This window comes from Rousettus aegyptiacus, unplaced genomic scaffold (assembly GCF_014176215.1).
Source record: "Rousettus aegyptiacus isolate mRouAeg1 unplaced genomic scaffold, mRouAeg1.p scaffold_m13_p_11, whole genome shotgun sequence".
NCBI classification, from domain to species: domain Eukaryota; kingdom Metazoa; phylum Chordata; class Mammalia; order Chiroptera; family Pteropodidae; genus Rousettus; species Rousettus aegyptiacus.
In genome coordinates this window covers 2,240,418-2,266,482 of record NW_023416286.1, presented here as the reverse complement: position 1 = coordinate 2,266,482, position 26,065 = coordinate 2,240,418, and the positions used below count along the sequence as shown (strand labels likewise).

The 26,065-nt window shown below is 44.0% G+C and overlaps 1 protein-coding gene across 5 annotated transcripts in view; it reads right to left on the bottom strand.

Annotated features, from left to right (window-relative positions):
* The window catches only part of PAN3 (poly(A) specific ribonuclease subunit PAN3), a 119,165-nt gene that overhangs the window by 27,497 nt on the left and 65,603 nt on the right, over positions 1–26,065 (bottom strand). For all 5 annotated transcript variants that reach the window (XR_004953283.1, XR_004953282.1, XM_036228394.1 and 2 more), the window contains 4 exons: positions 3,853–4,100; positions 2,734–2,790; positions 1,588–1,692; positions 762–819 (listed from right to left, as the gene is read on the bottom strand). Coding sequence is in view for 3 of the 5 variants with exons in the window: in XM_036228394.1 (XP_036084287.1) it covers positions 762–819; positions 1,588–1,692; positions 2,734–2,790; positions 3,853–4,100 (468 nt within the window). In the remaining 2 variants the exon portion in view is untranslated. The remainder of the gene's footprint in view (positions 1–761; positions 820–1,587; positions 1,693–2,733; positions 2,791–3,852; positions 4,101–26,065) is intronic.

The window sequence follows — 26,065 nt, the reverse complement described above, 5'->3', positions numbered from 1 at the left end:
ATAAGTCTGGAGACCTAAGAGCCAGACGCACGCCTTTTCATTCTTTAGCAGCCAGGAGGACGTGGAGTGGACCGCGCCGAATCCTGGACGACAACGCGGCGTCTGAGATGATCCCTATAGCGGAGGCGCTGCGGCTGCGTTACTGGCAGAGCTCTGCTGAGTTACGCTGCACTTAATCTCACTATGAGCGGAACAAGCTGGAGAAAGAGGTTTTAATGTTCTCTTAGAAACACTGTGGTGTCGTCAGATCACCCTGGTTTACATTCCGACTCGGTCAGCCAATTACCAGCCGCGGGTCTTCAAGGCAAGTTACTTAACCTGCCTGCTGACTTAAGTTTTTCTCATACGTAAAATGGAGACCATGATATCAGTACCTACGTCACGGGATTTTTGTAAGGAAGAAAATAAGGCATAAAGCATTTAATCAGCACACTGTAATCTCAGAAATAATAACAATCACTTTCCTTTCTGCCTGGGAACCTGTCATCAGGCTTCAGAAGACAATACTATTCCAGTGCACAGTCACCGAAGTCGCCATGAATTCTAAAACTACCTGACTTTCTTGAGAAACTAAAATATTGTCACATGTAGCATTACTTTAAATGAACTAGATGATCAGTGGCATGTTGGAACCCGTCAACTAGATCACAGATAAATGCATTCATTCAACGGGAAGTGCCAGTGTACGATGTGCAAGCACACAGGGCCACGTAAGGGTCGCCGTGTCTGTGGAAAGGAGGTGCGAGCCGACCCGCGTTTACCTGGCATGTCTGCTTGATCGATCTGAGCCATCGTTATTAAATGTCTGTTAATCAGCTCCTGAGAGGAGAAAACAAGTATGTTTACGTCTAAGCCCAGCTTCTGAGACCTGGATTTCCCATTGTAACTAAATAAGTATTAGTATTTCATGAAATAACATTTCTAAGAACAGTAAATATTTAAACTCCAGTCCTGGAAAGGCCTGCCCCTGATTAGGGCTGTTTAAGTGATCGCCCCACAACCCACGGCATATAACCAACTCTGGCTGGAAACTTAGGTCCACTCTAAGCTGGTCAATAATGCACTGATGAACGTCACAATGCTACGACTTCCTTCCGGGAAACAAAGATTTTCTGAGAATCATATGTAAAATGAAATTCTACATATCGAGTAATACCTGTCTAACAAAAAATTATTTTATGAAACCTGCTTTATAGAAAATATGAAGCTCTCTTCAAATAAGGTTTATTTCTGGGCCAAACTACCTAACCTTGACTTATAGAAATTAGCAAAAGTTGCCTGAAGGTTAGAAACCATTTAAACTATTTATATATTTCAAAGAAAGTTTCTGATGCACGGCACAGGAAGTGCAGACGGCCCATTCACATTTCTGCGTTTATACCCTGACGCACAATGACTCCCAATGGTTCTGAAAACCAGCTTTCCTTAACGACGTCAACGAGACCTCGTGAACCCTAAACCCGTCTGCTTCGGCGGGGATCGCTGGAGTGGACACTGCGACAGTCTGATGTGAGAAGCTGCTCTTCGTCCGGCGTCCAGGCGGCTGTCGTGGGCACCCTCTCCCCACTGGGACCCCGGCCGGCCTACCTGACGGAGCTCGTCGGCCATGAAGAACGAGGGTGCGTTTGCTTTCGGCTGCATGTAAGCAACGTGAGGTGCGGTTGGAGGATAAATGTGGTAGTTTGGAAACACCTAAAAAGGCAGGGAGAAAATGTAACCGCAATTTTCTTCAATTAATAAGCTGCATCATCGTTTTGATGAAATTGAATCTTTTACTGACAATGCTAAACTGATACATTGCAAATCTTTCAATGACAGAGAACAGCTGTTAACCAGCAGACTTTCTGAATGAATTCATTCGTAATCTTATATTTAATGATCGAGATGAAAAATCTGACAAGAAAAGAAACATTCCTTTTGACACAGTAAAATTTAAGCGCCAATGACAGGCAAAAGCAGCTCTCCGGGTGAATGGGACACGAAGGGGGCCCGTACGTGTTTTGGAAAGCGTCTGGGAGGGACAAGAAAGCAGAGGCGAAGGTGGGGGCCGCAGCCGGAGGACGGGCAACCGCGCCCTGGACGCCCGGATAGCGGCTGGCCTCCGCGTCACCCGAACACTGGGCGAAGCAGCGCTTCCGACGGCGACGGCGCGCAGGGCCGGCACATTGTGGCCGGTGGCGCAGGGGGACATGGGCTGCCACGGCCACCACCACCCGCCGCCGCCTCTGCCTCCGCCTCCGCCTCCGCAGCCCTCACTGGTCCACGAGGCAAAATCCAAGTATGTGCGACAGAATCTTTTCTCTCGCTTGATTTTTTTCATTTCAAAAGCTGAAACAAACATCTTGTTCTCTTTTAAAAATTAATTCAACCGACTCCTGATGCCGTCGGATAATTACTCTGCGCTGATGTCAGCAGGAAGTGGCCGTGCGACCCTCACAAGGTCCCTTCGCCCTGCGTCTGCCTTGGTTTCTGCAGACAGCGTAGTCGGCCTTAATGACCTCAGGTTTACCATGAGCATATTTTTAAGTGATTTGAAGGGTAAAAACATTAAAATAAGCCATATGTAATCTCTACAGAAACAGCTGAGACAGTTTTGTGACAAAAGAACCTCTTTATAGATTAAACTAAAATATAATTAAAACGTAAATAGTTATAAGATATAATAAGCCCCCCAAAAGGCAAAACATTGATGGAATTCCTACTTGAGAGAACCAAGGAAAGTCTGTACTCTACCTCAATTATTTGACCTTCTGTCCGGCAAGCTGTCCTGTGATAATTTTTGAAAGATCTCTGACCAAAAAAAAAACAAAACACTGTTACTATTTTTTAAAAAGCATTTACATGATTTATAACACATGCACTTCTATATACATTGTCGGTTTTTCTCTAACGTGGCGAGGTAGTAGATTATCACCCCAGGGACAGTCGGGGAAGTCATCTCAGAGGTGCTGAGACTCAAGAGTCACAAAACAATGGCAGAGCCGCGCCTCTTAAAAATCAACGACGAAAGAGTCACGTCCGCTTCCCACTCGGACGCCCTTCGGCAGCGCGTCACCCAACCCCATCCCTGACCGACTCGTGGGGCGAAACCCGCTTATCGCTGGGATGCGCGCGCGGTTCGTCAAGCCGACGACGTGGACGTGCCGCGTGTCTGCGGCTTAGCCCGACTTTCCTACTTCAGCAGAACTTAGTCACAAGCTCTTCATCTACCACTTATTTTTCTATAGTTAAAAATAGTAACTTTTGAATAACGAATGTGAAAAGGTACAATGTGTACGGAGCGCGACGACTGTCCCCGCGCCGTCCCCTCCCCCCGCCGCCCCGCAGGTGCTTTGGCAGCGGGCTATTTCCTCTTCCGTGCCCCGGGCCCCGCGCCGCCTCCCTCCTCGCAGGGAACGATCCGTGCTGGAGGCGTCTTCCACCGTGACCCCGCTCCCCGGAGACGTGGCCGTGAAATCAACGCCCCGCCTGAGGCCGGGGCTCACCGGCGCGTCGCTCGCATAACTACTGACCAGAAACCGCCCCCTTTCTCTAGCTTCTGACCAGGGCTCCCCGCTGTCGGCAAACGTCAACTCCAGCTGGCGCAAGCAACGGGTGACCACACAAGCGGACCACGCCACCGGGCACTGAACTGGAGCTCGCGCGGCACAACCAGACCTGAACGCAGCCTGAGTTCCCACTGATGCGAACACAGAGCACCCGGCAGGGGAGGGACCAGGACTGGCGTCCGCGTTCCAACACGGACCGCCCGCTTCGACGTCCCACTGGAGGGACGCGGGAGGGTCCACCTGCTCGTCACTAACCGGCCGACCGGTCCCGAGGGCGCGGCCGCCGCCCGTAACGCAGACGTACCATCCCCGTCACGGGGGCTGGCGTGGTGTCCGTGTAGAAATACGTCGTCCCGCCGACGGTCTCCTTCTGGATCACCTGGCCGGCGGGCGGCGTCTGCGACACGGGGTTGCTGACAGGCGTGGAGGCACTGGAAGGCACCATGTAGCTCGCTGGGTTTGGAGTGTGACTTCTTCTTCTGGGCGCAGGAGAAGTGTGTGGAGTGATCTTGGGGGAATGAAGAGGGGACGACCCCGCGGACAATGACATTCCTGAAGACGACAGAAAAACATTTCTCAGAGCAAAAACTGGTTCTGAGAGAAAAAAGTCTGGAAAGTAAAACGCAAACGTTCATGTGGAAGAAACATCATCTACAGTAAATTCTTTAAGCGCAAAGATAAATAGATGTAACTTTATTGGTTTTGATTAGAGAAGTGCTAATTAAAGCAAACATAAAGAACTTTGTTTTCAAATATAGCCATTTCCGAATAAATGGGGAAACTTATTACAAGAATAGTCTCCTCCATATCAAGGTTTACATGAGAATTAAAAATCACCGATAATTTAATAAATTAATTTAAGAAAAAATGAAATACACTGAGACACTTTACAAAATTCTGCCTCTTATAACCGCCTTTCTTTTATAAAAGGCACAACTCCTTTTCGTTAAGAATCATTTAAAATTACGGCTATTAACAACAGAAATACCACACTCCCCTAAAATACTACAGTATTAAAAATCAAACCGTTTAATGAGATTGACTAGATTTGGAGGGCCAGATACGATTAACGAAATGGTTTAAAAAGCAAAAGAAACAAACAAAAACGTCTTGTCTTAGTTGAACCACATGGCAGATTAAATGCCACATTTTTCATCAAGCTGTTCTGATGCCTTTTGTCTTTCACTCCAAGTGGGTTTGCACTCAAACAACTGGGAATGTCTGCACACTTCCAAAACGAGGCCGACCGACAGCACTCTGTTCTAGGGGAAGTTCTGCCCAAACACGGCCAGTAACGAAGCTTTATGTGCAGAACTCCCTGCACAATGTCTTTACCCCTCGCGAGATTCCAATCTAGCTGAGCAAACAAAGCCAGATCATCATGTGTGAAAGACATAAAATGACCTACACGACACTCGAATATAACTTAATATACTGCAAACTACATGCATAAATGCAAATGGATGCACAGTAATTAACACCCAGTCGAGTTCAGTAAAGGCTTAATGGAAGTCATCGGTTCTGAGCAGAGGTTGAAAGTGTTTCTGGAGCTACAGTCACACTTCCTGAAACCATCAGCTTACGCACAAACTGTTTTCTGGCTACGTAGGAAACGCCAAAATTCTTCGCCTTCGACTGTGGCATCTCGCAACTCACAAAATAAACAAATAAAGGTTACCAAAATGCCTCTGGTCACAGACATAGGATTAGCTGGGATATGAATTTCAGTTTCCAAGAATACGTAAGACACTAAGGTTTTCTGAAAAGATGGAGGTGAACAAACATAAAGTGAGAACTGAGAGGACGCTTATCTTTACTGCGGAAGGCCCTCTGCGTTTTCTAAAAAGCCGCGACATAATTACTCTGTCCTTTTGTGACAATTTCCGAGTAGGTGGGTGGGTGACACAGGTCAGGTGACAAGCACCAAAGCGCAGATCAGAACTGGGGGGCGGGAGGGGGGGGGTATCTGACCAAGGACACACGCGCAAAGTCAGCAGCCAGTCTGGCCTCGAACCCACGTCTCCTAACTCCCCATGTAATACAATGTCTACTGCATGAACATTAAAATCGGCCAGGAATTCTCAAGTAGGTATTAAATGTGTCTACGAGACACTTTATAAATCTAAAACCCCCTTTTAAAAGAAAAAAACAACATTTATAAAGAAGCCAAGATACTATATTGTATATATAAGCCTAATTAAAATTTTAAAAAAACTCTTCCAGAGTTCTTTGTTTTTCTAACTTTATACCATACATTTAATGGCAGGTTAATCCATACAGCAGAAACTGGGAGGGTTATTAGACTATTTTCAAAGGATAACTACTCCCTACTCATCTACTGTGAAATGCATTTGAGGTAGTTTTCCTAAAGCCAGTCTCGATGCCTTTCCAAGATAAAACCGGCCAAGTCACCAAAGATGAGTAAATTCACTACCTTTAAATTAAATAACAGCAACCAACGTGTCCACCAGTTCGTAAGCACCTCATATGTGACAGGGACCAGTGAACGTGCTTCCCAAACATCGGTCTATTTGATCCTCGCGACAACGCTGTGAGGTTGGCACATCACACTTACCTCACAGAGGAGAAATAACTTAAAACATTTTTTAAAACTTATTTTAAAGACAAATACAGGTTACTAAACAAAAGAATCAAGATTGTAATTCAGGTCTATTTGACCGCAAAGCCTGTGCTCTTAGCCAATAAGCTCTACAGCTGCCCAATTCCTGTCCTACACTCAGGCCTGGAAAGGGGACCCACCGCACGTAGTGTGGCCACAGGGGCTGTGTGCGGAGAGGGAGGGACTCTGCACCACACTGGGCGTGTGCGACGAAGGCAGAGTCTCTGAGTCTGAACACAAGGGCAGAGACTAGCAGAGACAAGCTGAGGTCCGTTAAGAAGGAAATTCACATACAGCAGAATTTACAAGTAGTAAGTAGCAAAATTTCTCGTAAGAATTTTTGATTTTATAGCTATTCTAATACGACGTTGCAGCACTGGATTCTGAGTTCTATATCTGAACTGGGGCTGGCCTTCGGCCCATAACGTGGGGAACAAACTGAACCCCCAGGGTAAGGCCAGGCGTCTGGGAAAGCTGCGCCACCCGTGAAGGTGACCGAGGAAAGCTGTGTCGGCCCCGAGGCGAGAAAGGGAAGGAGGAGGGCGGGAGCGGTGTCGGGACAGACAGATGCGCGAAGACACAGGACGGAAAACCCCAGGAGCCCCCGTCTCACAGGGACCCCAGGGAGACGCCAGCACCGCGCCCGACGCGCTCTGGCACTGAGCGGAGGGGCGCAGACACCGGGGCCCGGCCCCGGGAATCAAGCCCGCCTCAGCGAACGCCCCAAGTGAGGACCTGCAGCCCGGCGCACAGTGCACCCCGGAACCCCGCCTCGGGAGATAGGCCCAGAGAACAAAGCCCTGGAAACAGGACGGAATAACGGCTACATGACTGAGGACATGGAAGAAGCGACGGACACCACGAAAAAAGAAAGCATCTGATCCTCCTACACAGAACGAACTAGACCCTTTAAGAGTGAAAAATACGATCGTTAAAATTAAAGAGAAAGAGGCAGACATACTCAAAAAGAAAATCAAACCAGAAAAGGATCTGAGGAAAGTACCTAGAAATAAAACCTGGGAAATAAGAAAGAAAGAGTAAATAACGGACAGAAAAAGCAGAATGAGAAGGCAAACATCCAGGAGAAAAAAATGAAGAATACTGGAAAGGCAAGATTCAAAGAAAAAAACAGTGATTTTCAATGACTAATCATTCTAGAAGGATTCTCATTCAATCCTGAACGAGAGTTCTGAACAGAACAAGTAAAAATAAATTCCTTTCGATCAATCAGGTGAAATAGCAGTATGTCAAAAAGAAAAGCTACCAGAAAAGAGACAGATTATCCGAGGGAGGGAGCGGGGGAGGGACAACTATCGTGCCCGGAGACCGCATCGGGACGCTAGGGAAGGAAATAATCCATTCCAAGTAAGAAGGGAAGAGAGCTGTCATCTTAAAGTTTATGGGACCCTGAGATAATCATGCTGGATGAAATAAACCGGACAGAAAACGCTGAAAAACACATGATATCGCTTATATGTGGGATAGAAACCTAAAGGCAACAAATGAGCAGGACAAACAGAGACTCAGGGACATGGTCTATAGACTAGTGGTTTCCAGAGGGTGGGGAGGAGGGGGAGGCAGAGGGGGTAAAGGGGGTCAAATATGTGGGGACAGAAAGAAATCTAACTGTGGGCGATGAATACACAATAAGATATACTGCTAAACTGTGCTCCTGAAACACTGAATTTTGCTCATCAATATCACCATAATTAAAAAAAAAAAAGTGATCTAGAGAAAGAAAAAAAAAGAACTCTAAGTATAAACCTTCACGACCTTTAGCTAAGCAATAGTTCCTTAAGATATGACCAAAAGCGCACATAACCAAAGAAAAAATATACTGAATTTCATCGAAATTTAAAACTTTTTGTACTTCACAGGAAACTATCAAGAAAGTGAAAAGGCAACCCTTTTCACTTACTAATCATAGGCTTGATAAAGGTCCAGTACATGGAATATATAAAGAACTCTTATAACTCAACAATATAATCAAATTTTAAAATGCGCAAAAATCTGAATAACATTTTTGCAAAGAAGATATACAAATGGCCAACGAACACATAAAAAGAAGTTCGGCATCACAGTCATTAGGGACTATAATGACTAACCACGACAATACCCACCAGGATGGCTTCATCGGAAACAAGGACAGTGACAAGTGTCACTGGAACTGGAGCCCTCATACACGGCTGGTGGGAATGTAAAATGGGGCTGTTTCTTTGGAAAACGGTGACAGTTTCTCAAACTGTTAAACAGAGAGTCAATATATGACCCAGAAATTTTACTCCTGAGTGTGTTACCCAAGAGAAATGAAAACATATATTCACACAAAGGTGTGTACATGAACGTTCACAGCAGTAATTGTCTAAAAAGTGAAAACTCAAAGGCCTATCGACTGATAAATGGGTAAACAAAATGTGACCTATACACACAGTGGAATATTATTCACCTGTGAAAAGGGAAATACTGGCACATGCTACGAGGTGAATGAAGCCTGAAAACATCGTGGTAGGTCGAAGAAGCCAGACACGAAAAGGCCAGATACCGTCTGATTCTAGCTATGCCATAGACAGAATCTATGAACAGGCAAAGCCGCAAACACATAAAGCAGACCGGGGGTTCCCAGGTGCTGGGCAGCGGGGGCAGCAGGGGCAGCGGGCGGCAACTACTTACAGGCACGGAGTTCTTTTGGGGGCGGTACGTATGTTGGGGAGTTAGTGTTGATGGCTGCACAGCCTGGTGAATATACTAAAAAAAACACTTAATTGTATACTTTGAAGGAGTGAATTTTATACTTTGTGAATTCTATCTCAACAAAAAACAGTTGCTATCTAATTCATTGCTGGGGAGGAGGGAGGAAGGATCAAAAAAAAAACTCTATTAATCCAACAGAAGGGGGGATGGGCAACGAATACATTGCAAAAAAAATCCACAAAATTGACAACAATAAAAACATAAACTTAACTACAAATCTGTAGGGTTTATGTGGGGAAAAAAAGGTTAAAACTCTAACAGAAATAAAACATAACTGGAACAAAAGAAAATAAATACCCGTACTGTGATGAAGATGTCAATTCTACCCTTCACAAATCTAAAAACATAATGCTAGTTCAACGAAAATCATAGAATTTTTTTAAATTAGCCGAACAAATTATATCCAAGTGCAAAAAAGAATCATTAAGAACAGCCAGAAAAGGGAAGGAAAGAAAGATAGAGGAAGAAGAAGTAGCGAAATGTAAAAAAAGTGTGAGACCACTAGGTATCAAAAACCGATAAACGCTAGAGTAACGGCCATCAATAAATTAGAGAATAAAGATACAAGGAAACAGACGGTTGGAGAAAATAAAAGTAACTTACCCTTTCATTCGTTATACTCTTAAATTCCTGATATATATAATAGTCAGGCTGAATATTAAGAGTTTAAAATAAAAAGTATCTGAAATATTTTTTAAACTATGTTATAAAGACACAAATGTAAAGATCAAAAAAGATGTTAATCAATTTAACTTCTTCTAAAAGATATTTCTAGATAACAAAAAGATGCTTGCAACACTTAATAAAGGTCAAATCTGCATACAATGTAGTTCTTAAAATCATTATTAAAATAGAAATTAAGCAACAGAAAATGAACAAATTACACAACTAGCCAGTTCATAGAAAAGATAAAAGTGTTCATATTCGCTGATAATTAAAGGGTTCCAAATAAAACCAGCATGACACTGGCCTCTTCTTGAACTGGCAGATTAAAACGTTTATTCAGACAACTATTAAAAGGGTGGGTGACTCATACTGCCAAACACTTTCAGTATCAACTGTTACCTGGGAAGAAAACTTGGCAATTATCTATCAACTGAAACTTCTGACATGATAATGGTAAGCAATTCAAATTAAAAAAGTCATAAAATAAAAGCTGGAAATGCCATAAAAATGGGTATTTTTGTCTTGCTCATCTTTGCGACCCACAGGAGTCACTGAGTAAAATGCTTGTGAACAAATGCTTAGGTTACTTTTAAACCCCTTCTAGGAAAAAAACAGAAGTTATATTTTCTTCTCTCGGAGAAATTTTTTAAAAGTTCTCTTCTCAGATACAAATGTATATGAGATGGCAGAATGAAGATACTCCTAGATATAAAAACTCAGGAACATTCCTTTTGAAATCATGAACAAGACAAAAACGTCAACCGTGACCACTTCTGTACAATACCACACCAAAGGCCTCAGCCACCGCAACCAAACAGAAGCCAAATTACAAAGGAAAGGATGAAACTAGCATTATTTGCAGATAATCGTTCAAATGTAAGAACCTACAAAATACGAGAACAGAACTTATCGAAGGAACTAACGCACAAAAGTTGACCACATAGCTGCATGATAGAAATAATCAATCAGAAAAATTTTACTTTTACAGACACCAATACCAACAAATATTATATACTAACAAAACACGTGTAAGACCTGAACACAGAAAACTATAAAACTCCGCGACAAGACATTTAAGAAGACCTGGGAAAAAAGAAACAGCCACGCTCACGGCCAGGATGACCCTCCCCCACTGGCCTAGCAACCACGTGTGACGCCCCCAGGGCCGTCCTGTTCCCTCCCAGGGAAGAACTGTGCCTCAGCCCTCTCTGTGCCCCGACCTGCACGTGTACCGGCACCGCATCAGCACGCGACGGCTGTTAAAAAGATGCACGGGCAAAAGCTCCCTCTTTTTTTGGTACCACCGGATCACACAGCAGCAGCCACGATCAGGAAATGGAGAACACCGTCACCAGAATTACCCGAGCGCGGCGAGAAGTTGGGAGAAGAAACGCAAATGTTCCAAAATAAATAAATAATAACAAAAGGAAAATAAATAAATAATTAAAAAGGGAAGGGAAATGTGCATGCTATCAATTATCGAGGTGACACTAACAATTTTAACCAAATTCCAATAACCTAACTAAACTCCCAATAATAAATTGTCGTGTATGGTTGCTTTAAAGAGAATGAGTTAGATCAGAAATCACCAAATATGTCTCATACCGAACTGGGAAGCAGAACCTTCTCGACAAGGGCGCCAATCCCTGGGGCTCGTGCAAGAGGAAACGGTACCAAGAAATTGACATGATCACGCCCAGCAACATGAAACACAGAGTGACTACTGAACATCCATTCTCGCTTTTATTCATTTTTTAACCAAATTCTCCAATCACACCCACCCTCCCCCCAAAATTAAACGATGTATATTTACTGCCAAAAAAAAAAAAAAAACCACTAAGTTTAAACTGCACTGCTCAATTCTAACAGGGTCTTAGCCATATTAAGAATTAATCGATTCTTTCCCGACTTTGCCGATGACGATTTTAATGGGAACGATAAAAAGTCCGCTCCAGTCAGCTGGGGACACTGTTCTCGCCTCACCCGTGCGCTCGGTGCTTCAGAGACAGGCTTTACTTTTTTTAGTCCATTTCTATCACTAGCTGTTCTCAGCAGGGGTGAATTTAATGACAACATTCAATTGCAATCATTTTAACAAGTCAAAGTTGAGATACCATAGAGTTATCTGTGATCTGATGCAACCTGTCAAACAAATCTCCAAAACGCTCTAGGTAACTAACTCACTGTACGCAGGCCAGATGTCTACTGGAGAGAACATTCTGAAATAAAACGTTACAGAATACGTCAGAAACGCACTGAACTCTCCATATGATGCTGATGATAACGGTGTAAATAAAACTTCTCTTAAAGCATAACCTTACTAACAGGGACTCTTGACTGGGCGTCCCCAAAGCCAGCCCCACGTTCGGAAACTCACTGGAACCATAAGGACCGGGCTCAGAGGGGCGCTCGTGACCAAGAGTCGTCACGGCAAAGTCGTGAGCGTTCGCATCCAGACCTCGAGGGACGAGGACACATGGGGGGGGGGGAGTCCGGAGGGATCCACGTGTGGGCTTCCGTACACCCTCCTCCTGTCATGAGGGGTCACACGGCTCACGCTTCCCCCAGCAACGTGTGTGACGTATCTGCTCAGAGCCCCTCGGCAGAGGTCCTCATCGGGGAAGGTCACACAGGCGCCTCTGCCTAGCACGTCCCAGCACCCCAAACTCTCCGGGGAGCAGGTGTGCAGCAGACCAGTGTCTGCAGAGCGTCTAGGCACAGTAAACCGCCCCCATCAGTCGGGGGGGCAAGGGAAACCCCCCCCCGACTCCAAGATCCCAGGCCTGACCAGCGGGCAGGGGCAGGGAGGGGCAGTGGGTGGGAGGCAGGGAGTCCTGCGAGGGGCGGTGGGGAGCGGGAGCCCTGCGAGCAGGCTTTCCCAAGGTCAGCAGTCTCCGGTCTGCTGTGTTAACTCATTTCTGCACAAACGCCTTGAACTGTCTCCAGTAAGTCACCACGTTTTTATAATTCTGTTCTGTACTATTGTAAATGTTGTCATGGAGAAATACAAGGCCAAATGTTTCCTTTTTCATATCTAAACATATGCCTCAGAGAAGGCGGAGGACAAAAAAAGTAAGCCTTAAGTTAGGGCAGTGGATTGATGTTGATTCCACTACATTTTGTCCATACATGTTTAGAAAAATTACATATATGAGGGATGTACACTCCACGGCTAGAAAATACGACAAAGAAAAGTTCGTTATAAATATAGTTCGTGCACAAAGGAGCTGAACCTATGTGCTTCATGAGCTCCTATCCCTAGTATGTGAACTACCTACAAACGTACACTAACTAAATATAATTGTTATGGCTTAAAATGAGATCTTAGCTACTAACATTAAATAGAAAATACTTCGTAACAGCATTAGTTAAGTCATATTTTAGCTTCTAGCATACTAAAATTATAGAAGCCATTCAGAAAGTTTACTTATTTAAATATTAGAAGTGTATGAAACAAACCGTTATTCTCAAGGAACAGCCAACTTTCTGATCAATCCTTAAGAGGACCATCGAGGCGATGGATTTGGTGTGAACATGGTAAGAACAGCTGCTTTCAAGTCTGACGGCTTAAAAATCATTACTAGCCTCTGTCCCAGAAATTCTAGGTCTGGAATGAATCCTAAATAGCCCTAAATCCCGAAAGACTCTGATAGTTAAGATGCATGTACATATACACAGAGCGTACACATATATGCTGCTTTTTAAAAGGTAACAGAAGATTCCGTTTTTTAATATTTAGTTTTAAAAACTGAATGGCAACGTGAAGGTTAGAGAGCAGACTGTCGTGTCAATCGACTGAAATCTATTAAGGGGTAAGAATAATTGTAGGGGAAAATAACTGATTATAAGTGATGCTCTATGATGTGCCCTAAAGTTTTTCCCATGATAGTTACCTGATTCGGTTAGGAAATACAGAAAAGCTATCTGAATACTTAATAACTCTACCTAAAATAAAACCGATTTCTTTTACGTTTAGATTTTAAATACCCTTGAACGTAAGTCCGAAGCAATATTAAAGTGATCACCGCCTTTACTGCCTTGTAATAAACGGACACAGCAGGCCAGATGCCATAGGGGTGGCACTCCCGTTTGAGGCACTGAGCCGACGGTAACCGGTTTGTTACACGTGGTTCTGATTAAAGTCGCAGAACGTACCGATGATGTCAGGCAAAGATTTACCGTTTATATAAATTTTAAAATCTTAAATTTAGAAGTTCTTAGTCAGTATTTCGGCTTCATGGTAATCACCTCAGAGTCACTCTTAAACTCTATATCTCTTTAAAGATACTTAAATCGACTTAATCATCTACTTAAATTTGAAGATAAACAAGAATCTTCTTCATGAACCTGCCAATAGTTTAAAGAGAATGCTTTACGATTTCCAGTTTTTAAGCCAGAAGTAGATTACACCTCTCCCCTCTTTTTATCAATCAGACAACTGGGGCCCAGCATAGTTCAATGATTTATTTGGTCATATAAAGTCAGTGGTGACAGAAATTAAACGAGAATCTAGGGGACTTGAGTGCGAACACAGCCCACTGGAGCACTCTCATACTACTGAATTTAACCTAAATATACATCCCTGATGGTCATGAAAATAAAGTACCTGGAAGAAAAATGTAGAGTCTAAAAAGAAAATGTGATTCGAGGTAAAAGAATTGTCGAATTTCAGAACATATAAAATGTTGAAAGGGAGAGAGAATGGCACAATCATTTGAAACATTTATCTGCTAAAGTTTCTGGAATTCTACAATAAGCTTCAAAATCACACTGTCAGTCCTAAAAGTTTCGGGGCCGTGCAAAGGAACCGGTCCCACAGCACCGCGGTCCACGCAGCAGACCGGTGGGAGTCGGAGACCCTCCGATTTCCGGCCGGGACCAGCGCTTAGTGCTTCTGAAAATACGGAGCAATGTGCACATTTGGACTTTTTTTTAATTATAGATTTTTTTAAATTCACATATCTACAGATAATTTTTGCTCTCCCAAAAATGCTATTATTAAATCGATGGGTTGAGTTTTATATAATAGCACGACAGAACCCAGGCTATGATGAATCTTTATTATATTATTTTTGACCAACAAGAGGACTGAGGGCAATAATCCTTCGAGATTTTGCCATCAAGTTTTAAAAAAAAAAAAAAGGTATTTTACTAAATTCTAATTTTGGGACATTTTACCATGCCTTTAAAGCCACAAACTGAGATAAGAAAACTTGAAAAAGATACCAATAAAGATATAACTGCGACAACCATCACATAGGAATGTATTTTAAATAATGGTTCTAACCCTCGGACTGGCCAAAATAAGACAAATCATCATCCAAAAAGCAATGATTCAGAAGTATAAGCTAAGATAATAAATGCCAGCCTTTACTTCTTTGCCCATAATAATTTGATCATTCAATCAAATTCAGCTTTGCAGATAATTATCAAAACTTGCTAAAAACGTTCTTCACCAAAAGCACATGCTTCAGGTCACAGCAGTCACGTGGCGGATGGACCGGAAGCTGAACCGCACGAAAGCTCACCAGCCCAAAGCCCCATTTTCCAAAACTCTGCTGTGAGATCATCTGGACTTCTAGTCTACACAACTTAATAATCAAGTTAAATACTGGCTAGGTAAAATTCCCATTATAGCTGTGTATTTTAAATCATACTAACTTTCAGATGATGAAAATAAAATTAAATACTGATAAATCTTTAACTCTTAACCCACACGATGTGCCTTTAGCCAAAGTATTCCCTGTCATTCCACGTCACTTTTAAAAAGACTCCAGAAAGACAATCCGGAGTATTCCTGCATAATTTATCATTGCCGACACTATAAGGGTAAGACAATTTTTCTTCCTGTAGCTCAAATCCCTCATGTTTCAGATAATAAATCCATTTAATTAAACATCAATCGCATTTCCGCTAAGTAAAAAAACACTGTGACTTTTGAAGGCAAAAACTGCTAATTATCAAAAGCATATTACAATATTAATCATAAACCAAAATATTATTCACTGATCTAGTAAAATATACACTCATCAAACTATGTTCGATTTAATCCTAAAAATTTAAAACCACAAATGCGAACTCCCTTTGCAAAGATGAAACACCCCAAATGCCAAAAGGTTTACTTGAGAGAAATGTCTGTAACCCCATGAGAAAGGAGCAACCTGGATTCATAGGGACGCTGCGGAATTCCTAGGCTGACCTCTCCCACGGGGCAGGCTCCTCGCTGGCCACAAACGACAGTAAAGTTTCTACACGTTAGAGAATTTTCCCATGAAGTGTGGCGAGAAAACGAAATCGGAATCGATCAAATATTGATATTAATCGCCAAAACTGATTCCTCCACAAACCCTGGGTTTGCAACAGCAACCCCTCATGATTAGGGGAGTTGAAAGTTGCTGAACTCAACAATCCCTCCAGTTAAACAAACAGACCCCGCTTAGAGCTGTCCAACGCTGCCCAAACTATCCATCCTTTAGTCGAATCAGTCAGTTTCATGAATTGTAGGATTTATCTTCAAGTCCAGTGCTGACTCAGAGGGTAGCTTGTTCCCTAGAGAAAACAACCAACAAAAATCAGAACAGCTACTGCTCATAAGCTCTTTCAACACCCAAGTGGAAAGGACAACGTATTGGGTCCAAAAAAAAAATAATAATAATAGTTCGACTTCCTTTCAACTACAAAAGTAGCCAAAGAACCGAAGGCATCTATATGCCATCGGCAGTGCTTGGTTAAAGCTTGCTCTTGATTATAGCAAGAAATGTTAAACAGCTAAAAAAGCTTACGAGATGTTATCACACAAACCACAGGGTTTCTCACTCAAGAAGTTCGCAGGGAATATAAATGGGACGTATTCCAAGGGGCCAAGCTGTTATTTTGGTTTTAATCTTTGAAAAGCTGCTTTCCTAGTGTGCACGTGTGTGTAGAGTGTGTGGGGGCGGGGGGGATGTCTCCACCCAGAAGCAGTCTATACATCCACAGTAGCTTTGCTTAAAGGGCAGACATAAAAAACTAGTTCGTGAAGTGTTACATACATAATTGCTTAAATGCAAGGTCCTCGTTCATTCAGAAAATATTCTGAATCAAAAGATAAGAAGGAGTGACACTATAAACACCCTCCGCCCAATCGACACACACAGCCTTTGAGGTTCGAAATACACCACGACAAAAAAAGGGGGCTTCCACGCCATGAGTTGGGGGTTTTGTCTACAATTATGAGCGACTACAGAAATGGAAGGGGAAAAGGCTCAGAAAGGCAACCTAAGAGCTCAAGCTGGTTTCAGAACACTGAAATGTCATTCTGTCCTTCCACGTGACTTAGGTTAAAGGGTTTTCATAAAACAAACATGTTACCCAAGATTATCTCCAGGAAGAGTCATGACAGTGAGCGATATGATTTTTAATTTGCAAGAATGTGTGAATTCCATTATTTATTCAAGGATGGGGAAAAAATTCTAATCAAAATTATTTTGTCATTTTCGAGTTGTAATAGGAAAAATTCTTGAACCTCAGTGCCTGGGGGCTCAGATTTATGAAGAACTAACTAGTGGTGACTATGCCGTGTCTTGAAAACTGCGGTCACTTGAACAAAGGCAGCTGACACTTCGGTAGTTTGCAGGGGGTTCTAGTTTGGTTTGGTTTGAAAGCCTTACAGATTCTCACTTCCCCAGACTTTCTCAGAGAAAGGAGAGTTAATAAGCTCTAATGAGCTAATAAAACGACCCACTGTGTGTACTAAATGGGACCTATTGTATAGCATCCTTGGGACAACGCACAAAAGTCACTCGAACCGTCTTCTGGGGTTCAGCTGAGTGGCAGCTGAGAAAGCTGCAAACCTTCCCGCTTCCCTAACCTGTCCCCTCCCCCGAGAACAGGTCCCAGGCCGGTGGCTTTCAAACCGCAGGAGCAGAACCCCAGGCTTCCAGAAATGCTTCCGGCGTCTGCAAAGTCTGGATCTGAGTTTCTTCCATCTATTTTTTTTTCACTAATGAAATCACAAATGCAGGTCCAAATTAGCACGTGTTCATTTTCTAACACACTAGAGATTATCAGCACATGTTTAATTTATATTAGGTGACGGTATTTCCAGGCAGACCTCAGAACAAAGCCTCTCTGGTCTCATCACCCCTGTGGACATATATGATTTATGTTTTAGAAAGACAATGACTCTTCAATAATCAATATTTAATTTAAATACCTATATACTCAGATAAAGTCGAACACGTGAGTATACAACTCATTCATGTGAATCATGATTTTCATGTTCTATACGACAGAAAATACAGAAAAGGAGAGCAATTAAGACTATTATTCTCCACTCACCAATTTCAAGCCACTGTGCTCAACAAAATAGCGCAGACTCGTTGTTCTCCCTGAAAAACTTTATGAGTAAATGTGATAAACCTGACCCTGCCTTTGCCAGTTCTATCTATCCGCTGTCTATAACTTTAGGTTTAGGGGTTGTATACAGACTTCACAGGAGTTCTACAAACCGCTGCTGGAAGCTCCCACTGGGCTCTGGTGCTCCTGGCTCACAGGTCCCCCTAGGGGCAGGAATGACAAGTGTCAAGCTGGTGCCCCGGCTGCGGGGCAAGTTCCTGCCACTCGGGTGGCCCAGAGCCCAGCGCCTTCTCTCCGGCCTCAGCTCGCAGCCGCCGGCCCCGAACAGGGCCGAGAGCGCGACGGGAAGATTTCACCTGTCTCAGGGCCACTTTTCATTGATTGTCCCAGGTTTCTGCCCAACCTGACCTTTTCCACTTGCCCGGCACTTTCCACTGTTAAAGAAAATTCTACTCTTCTCATAGATCGCAAGTGATGGCTTTCCACATCACACAAATGGCAGACTTCAAAAATATTTCTTTGAAAAGATTAACGAAAGAGAAATCCCACATAACGCAAAAGCAGTGACTAAGAACCCGAGCGGAACTAGCCCTGTCCACTGAGTTAGGGAATGACAGTGACTTACACTGTCCCGTCCAATCACTGCATGCTGGTTTAAGAAAACAAAACTGCGTGCCGGCTGGTCACAAGGAAAACCAAAACCCCTGCCCGGCCCGACTCTCCAAGGGACCCGTGGACCCGCCCATGACCAGCACCAGCCCTGGAGGGGACGGCCCGGTTTTTGAAAGTTCACTGATTGAGGACATTCCTGTACTTTGCTTTCACACTGGTTAAACGAAACCAAAAACAAAAATAAATTTCATAGATTCCCAACTGCCTGTGTTGAAAATGTTTAAAGAAATTCTAGCCATCCTTTAAAATGCACCTCAAATATTTCCTTTTCCGTAAACCTTTGTTTCCTGGATACCCTCATTTGATTCCGATAAAAGCTCACATTCCTTCAAATCTCACATTTTGAACTTATTTTCTCCTTTAGAATTAAAGAGGGTGGATGTCAGAATCGCCTGTGACATTTTTAAATGACAAAGGCCTATGTTTGAAATGTTTCTGACCATGGAGGGCAGGTGACAGGAACTGCAGCGTGAGCTCAGGCGCCGAGCAAGGCTCCGGGAATCCAAGGAACAGGGCCCAGTCCTGATCTCGCCAAGTTCACACACTAACATGCTTCTATTTTTTTCAATTTTAGCATTTACTCTAGGTCTCCACGTGCGATCGCAATAATAGATGAAATGATTTTTAAAAGAATTCTCCAGAAGCATTTATTTAACTTTAGCGGAAGAAAGAAATGTATATAAAACATACAGATAAAACTTAAAAAAAAAATCTTTGAGCAACTCGAAACACCACGGAAGCACAGAGCTGGGGGACAGCGGTGCCCCGAGAAGCAGAAGTGGCTTTGCGGGGGAAGGGGCGGGGGGGCCTCACCCGTGCAACACCGGCCAGAGCGCAGGGGACCGAGAGTCTTCCGCAGGGCGAGGCCCGGGCAGGGGCGCAGGGCCGGGGGGACTCGGTCTCAGGCAGGACGTGTGTTTCGCAGCGGGGGACGCCCTCCGTAGGGCGGAGTGGAGGGGACGAGGCGTCCTGCAACAGCGAAGGAGCTGTCCGTCCGTCTTTCCATGGTAATCTTCAAGTATTTTAATTCTAAAACCATTCCCCGAGCATCTGCACACGGCTCCTGCCACTAGGGAGGGTACGTTCCAATGGGAGGGAGGAGGACCACTCGTCCTGGTTTAAACAAAAACTAAACTCGTCTTGTGATAAATTCTGAAAGGAGGCGAACAGGATGACACGATAGAAACGAACGGTGGAAAATTTCCTTTACGTCGGTCAGAGGCCTTCCCTCGCGACTTGTCGGCTGACCCCGAAGAGGTGGGGGGGGGGGGGGCCGGCCACAGAAGGAACAGGAGGCCCGGCGTGTGCGCGGGCCGGGCCGGGAGGGGGCCTGGCACCGGGACCAGCGTGGCTGGGTCCGGACACGCGACGGAAAGGCTGAGCGGCTGGACCGGGAAGGCGTGTGCGACGCACGGGCAGTGCGGGCCTCGCGTTTACTTCGACGACATTACAGAGCCACGACCTGATTTGCGGCTCAGAGTCTGCTCTCCCGGGGAAACGGACTGCGGGGGGAGGCCAATCGGGCTGCTCGGACAGACCACGGAGGAGGCCGCGATGGCCGGTCCAGGGTGGGGACAGCGTCTCCCAGAGGTGCGACATGGAGGCTGAGACGATTGTCACAGACGGGCCGTGGAAAGGGGAGGAAAAAGAGCAAAGCGAGTGTTGAGTTTCTCCCTCGAATGGCTTTCGGAAAAGGATGACGGTTTTTACCCAATTTATTAAAGCTGAAAGGCAAGACGAGAAAAAGCCTTCGCTCAGCAAAGGGAACGCAGAGGAAGAAGAAGTAATAAATCCCGAAATGAGCCGGGGGGGAGGGGGGAGGTCAGGACACGGATTCCGCTAAGGTCACGAGGAGAGACCTCCGCATGGCTCCGCTCGCTTCGGGGAGCGCTGAAACCAGGACAGTGAACGCGAGCAGTCTGGGGTCCCTGCGCCTGTCACCTTCTAGAAATACACGGAAATTACACATCCACGTGCGCACAGACAATAGCTCCACAAAAATCACAGCAAAACTCCAAATAATGAAAAATTTCACACGCGCTAACATTTGAACTATAAACCCACGGAACCGAAGGCATCTCAGGTGGGAAGCGGCCCCGCTGCACCTCGCTGTGCCCGGCTGGTGCCCACGCCGTCCCACAGCACTGGCCTCCGACCAGGGCGGCCTTCTGTACCCAGACTGTGCGGGACCCGGGGGGCAAGGACAGGCCTACGTGGGGACAGGAACGGCAGGTTCAGGACACGTGTGTGTGTGTGTTTATTTGATGCACGTCTATCATAAGTCTTTAAAAGATTAACACTGAACCAAGCTAGTTTTCACACCAGTAGCTTTATCTAGTATTAATAGTTGAAGTCATAAGATAAATCCATTATAGTCGGAAATATTTGATGAACATAAGCCAACTACTTGTCTTATTGTACATTAGAATTAAAAGTCAAAATTATTAAAGTGGCAAAATAAAAGGATTACTTTACACAATTGTTAGAAACACACCTTCATTTTTGGGGGGGATAAGGGGGAAGTAGGGAGCGGTCATGTTCTCCACTGATTTCAGTTTAAATATAGTATTACTTTATGATATAACCAAGTCTAAACATATGCTTAATAGTTTCTCCAAGCCATTCCCCCAGGGTCTACTGTTATTTCCTGTGAATTCAAGTACATACAAAATTGCCTCCAGGAGTTAAGTATGAGAAACAAAAAACCCTTCGACAAACTTAAATTTCTCAAAATTTAAAAAATGGGAGATGCTTTAATATTTATTTTTACCAAGTCATTTTATTTTCTGTGACAAAACTAAAAATTTCTCTGAAAATAAATTACTTTTCATTAGATAAAAAATTTTAATTACAAACATTTTTATACAAATAAAGAAGAAAAGCCAGAGTTCTGTCATCAGGGAGAACAGACAAATCGGACTGTAAACCTAATCTCGGCCAGTGAATCCAAAGGAAGAAGTCACAACTCCGAGAATATGCCTGTCATAATTTCCAAAATATCAAGAAACAATACAATTGAGCAAATGACAAAAATCCCTGCTTCTCTATGGAAGAAATAAAAATGTGTAACTAATTTTTAAATAATATGTGTCAAGTAACTAATAATAATAAAATGGAAATAGGCAAGAAACTATACAACTGTATAGCAAATAAGAAAATAAAATTGCACCCTATTTAGTGTTTTTCATTGAAACTATTTTTAAAAATGTTTTCATTACTAATAATTTAAGAAAAGGTATATGGGGTTATTAATAGGATTTCTCCCATTGTTTTTAAGAATTACTAAAAGCAACGATCAAAAGCTACTATGAGTCTTCCAATTACACCAACGCATTTTATTTGCCTTTAATTGAAATTACTGACTTAAAACTCTGACTTTCTAGTTTAACAAAACATACATGCTAGCCACCTGTTAAGTCTACTCAAGGAAAAACAAGATAAGAAAATAGTATTTAAATCCGTAAATTCAGGTAAGTTCTAAACTGGGCCAAACCTAAAACCTCATTCTGTAAAAATGACAGGAAATTTGTACACGCTCTCAGACTATTCTTTAATAGAGGCATGATTCCACCACAGATGTTACATACAAGTTATTTTCCTGTTAACGGATTATAGCTTATACCCAACATGATAAAAGAGAGCATTTAAAAAAATTTTGTGGATAAAAGTTAGTTATGCCAGAACTCAAATTGATACAAATTAAATACCTTATCTAAATACTTACTCTGATTCTTAATATATATATATGTATCTAAATCTGTGGATATTATTTGTTTTTAAGCCTACAGAAATTAATTCTCAATGAAGTATGCATTTCATAGATTAGATTTTTAAATTATATGAATAGGACCATGAAGGTATCACAAATAAAAAGTATAAAATGTTTACTGAATTACAGTAACATTTCAATTATAAAAATTATATTTGATTAAAGGTACAACTATTTTCTCTCATTACATTACATGGTAAAAATGTCAATTTTCGACATGCTCCAAAAAGCTTTCTTCATTTTTCCTTCATTTTTCACATGTAAATAGACTTTAAGAGAAGCCATGTTGGTCTGCCCATGTTGATAAATGCAACTCAGTATCTGGAGAATTTCAGCAACTGATTTACATAGCCATACTCCATTTTGGCTGAATATCTAAGCCGTAAGATAAAAGGTATTTGCGCATTAATAAAACCGAGGTGCCCTAATGCTTTCTCACAAAATGTGTTTAATCTCGTTGACCAAACTTAGGCAAACACTGGTACGTTCACATGACGCCGCCAACCTGCGCCTTGCCGGCCACACCCTCCGTGTGACGCCCGTCGGAGGCCAGGCCTGCACGCTGTCCTGCGTCCCACGTCTACACACAGCGATCGTCCTTCAGCCCAACTGTGGCCTCGCCTCTATCAACTGCTTCGTTTCCTTAAGAGTTTTCATTAATCAATTCCACAAATATTGAAAATTGACTGTGTGTAAATTACAGCGTATAAATCCCTGAAAATGTGAATAACTCGTTCACATTTTTAAAAACCAGCTAGGGTTTGAACTGCCATTCTAAGAACTAAACCGACCGGTGTGTACAGCAGGCAGCTTACTTTGATCACTATACTATCTGAGGAAACAGAAGAGTGTCACCTGCTCGGCCCTCAAACTTGGCCACATGATATGAAATGACGGGATCGGCAATGGTGGCCGTCTTTTAAATCACAGCCCTTAGGTTATTTAAACAAAGGGCCAAAACAAAAAGCGAGCAGGATGGGTGTTAGCTGCCAAACCTAACCCTTTTGGATCAAAAGAACCATTTTTTCCTCTCAAGTGATAATGTTTATGAGTGAATGGCATCTTTCATTCGTAGTGATAAATTGTGTTGTTTAGGGACAAGAAACTAACTCCTAGACAAGTGTACCTGATTATAAAAAATTATATTCACCAAAAATTCAAGATCATTAACTTTAGACTTCTATATAAAATCACTTAAAACACATCTAATTAACATGTAACATGCAAATAAGATATTCGATTACTAATTCTAGATCCACGGGGTTTAAAATTTTAAATAGCCCAGGTGCTTAAGCTAATCGTTTTTCAAGTATTCTGAAAGTTTATCATATGTCTTATAATAATTAATATACATTGTTTTTGTCCCATTAACATTGCTAAGGTAGGAAAAAATCCCTGTTGCCCACTTTTATTCAAACTGTATCTGTGACCTTGACTGAGCTTCGGTAACCCCTGTCACGGTTAATTCAATGGCTCCTTATCTGGTGGCTTCATTTATCCAGAAGGTAGACATGAACCAAAGAAGGGAAAACCACCCTCAGCCGTAATTTAAAGGCGATGTACCTTATTCACAGGCAACAATTCAAGTCCTTGACGCGAAATCTTTTCCTTATTTAAAAAAAAGAAAGAAGGATATTAAAAACATACTCGTGTCCTCAGCCCGCGGCAGGGCGGAGGAGGAAAGGGGTTATAAGGAAAAGAGGCCAGGGGACGGCACGGGGCACCAAGCAGGGCAGGGTCCTCAAAAGGGCACCCCAGGAAAACCACCTGCTGGCACCACTTCACAGCCTGGGAGAGCGGAGGGAAGGCCCGACCTTGGAGGAGGCAGGACCTAACGTGCTGGGGCAGGGACCACGGCCAGGGCGAAGGCCTAAGCGGTGACAAACTACTGGGGCTCAGAGTGACAACTGTACTCTGGGTCAGGCCAATCATGGGGACGCATAAAGCTGAGCGTGAGCCATCAAAAAAAGAAAAAAGTTGTATTTTGTTTCAAGCAACAGTACTGCAAATTTCAGAAATCTTTCTTCGAAAAAGAGCTGAAAATGTAACATTTTGACAAAGCCATAAAGCTTCTGACATCCAAAAAGGTCAAGTGTGGCGGAAGGCTTCATTTCCCATGACAAAGGAGAAATCACTTACTGCGGCTGCTCTGGCCAGTTCTTTGGAGTACATACGAAAAGATGCAAATAAGATAAAGTCCCAGGGACAGACTGTTAAGTTAAAATTTTGCCTCCAAAGCAGCCTGGGAAATGCAGCCAAGCCGCTTAGAGAAACGGAAGCCCGGACTTTGAGGGCCGGTCGTCGCCGCAGGAAGCCAGGGCCCGGGGTTCATCACTGATCACGCCGAGCGCACCACAGCCAAGCCGAGCACCTGCCCGGGGCTGTTCCGTGACACCGTGGACCTATCTGTTTCAACGTCACACACCGCGGGCAGTAAGATTATGGTCCACAGTAGTTACAGCTTGGACAGCAGTTTAGAGACTACAGTTATGTTAACACCCTGCTGATCTTACCATTTTCTAAAAGGGACACCGCCCCAAGGGCTTTTTAGTTACTATTTATAGGAATACCAGTCTGAAATCTGGATAACTGTATCTAAAACATGGGAAAATGTTTATGAAATCACGAGAAAACATCTCATTTCAGACATGTCAATATACTAAGAGATTCAGGACTAAAAAACCCAGAACTGGACATCGTCACCGTCCACACGAGTGGCCCACATCTGAGCTTTGCGGGATCCATTCTCATGCCTCTCCTTACTGAGACTCTTCCCGCACGGCCGACTCCAACGTAAACGCAGAGAGGCACGAAGAGTCAGGAAGAAAGATGACTTTCATACACGACCGTTACTGGTCAGGCTGAGAAGAACCAGGAGAAATTCAAGGAACAGGGGCGGCTGCCACCATTCGGTGCCTCCCTACGGAGTCACCGGACACGGCGCCCGCGGCAGTCACTCTGTTCACTCTGTCTCCCCGCCCTAGGTCCGACCACCAGGCACCCCTGAGCCTAAACTCGTGAAGAAACGACCCCTAGAGCTCTCAACCTGCGGGACTGAATGGAAGTAAAAAGCCGACTGCTAACCCTCCCCACCCGGCGGGGTCGGGCCGGGCCCCCGGCGCGGACTAACGCGCTGGCCAGGCCCAGGTCACCCAGAGCCCCGCGCGCAGCGCCCGCGAGCCACGCGGACCCTCCCAGGGTCCCCGCTGCGGAAACGCACCTGCCCCCGTCCCCACCTGTCGGCACAGACGCCAGCCAGGAAGGCCACAGGCCGTTTCAAGTCCAGGACAAAAGCCAACGTCTTCTGTCCTTTCTGCCACCTCTCGTCACTGCCCTCTTGTCTGTCTCCTTTCCGTGTACCAACCTCTAGAGAGCGACACGTCGCAAAATGACATTTTAGATTAGAAAGCATCCGGTATTACCGTATTCCTACAGAAGAGATGCTAAAACGCGGGGCTCTGAAGGCGCGCCCAAAGCCACGCGGCGACTTCAGCAGAAAAACTGGTACTGTCGTCTAAAGGCGATCGAGTCACAGTCCCCAGAGAACAGCCCCAGGGCGGCAGGAGATGTCGCTGCAGCCACAGGTGACCAAACCTACAGTCCAAGGGGCCGCGACCCACCCCACCCAGCCCCTCCCCCTTGACTAAGGGCCAAGCTGGCCAGGCCCCAGCAGGACACACGGCCAGCGTCCCTGAGCAGCGG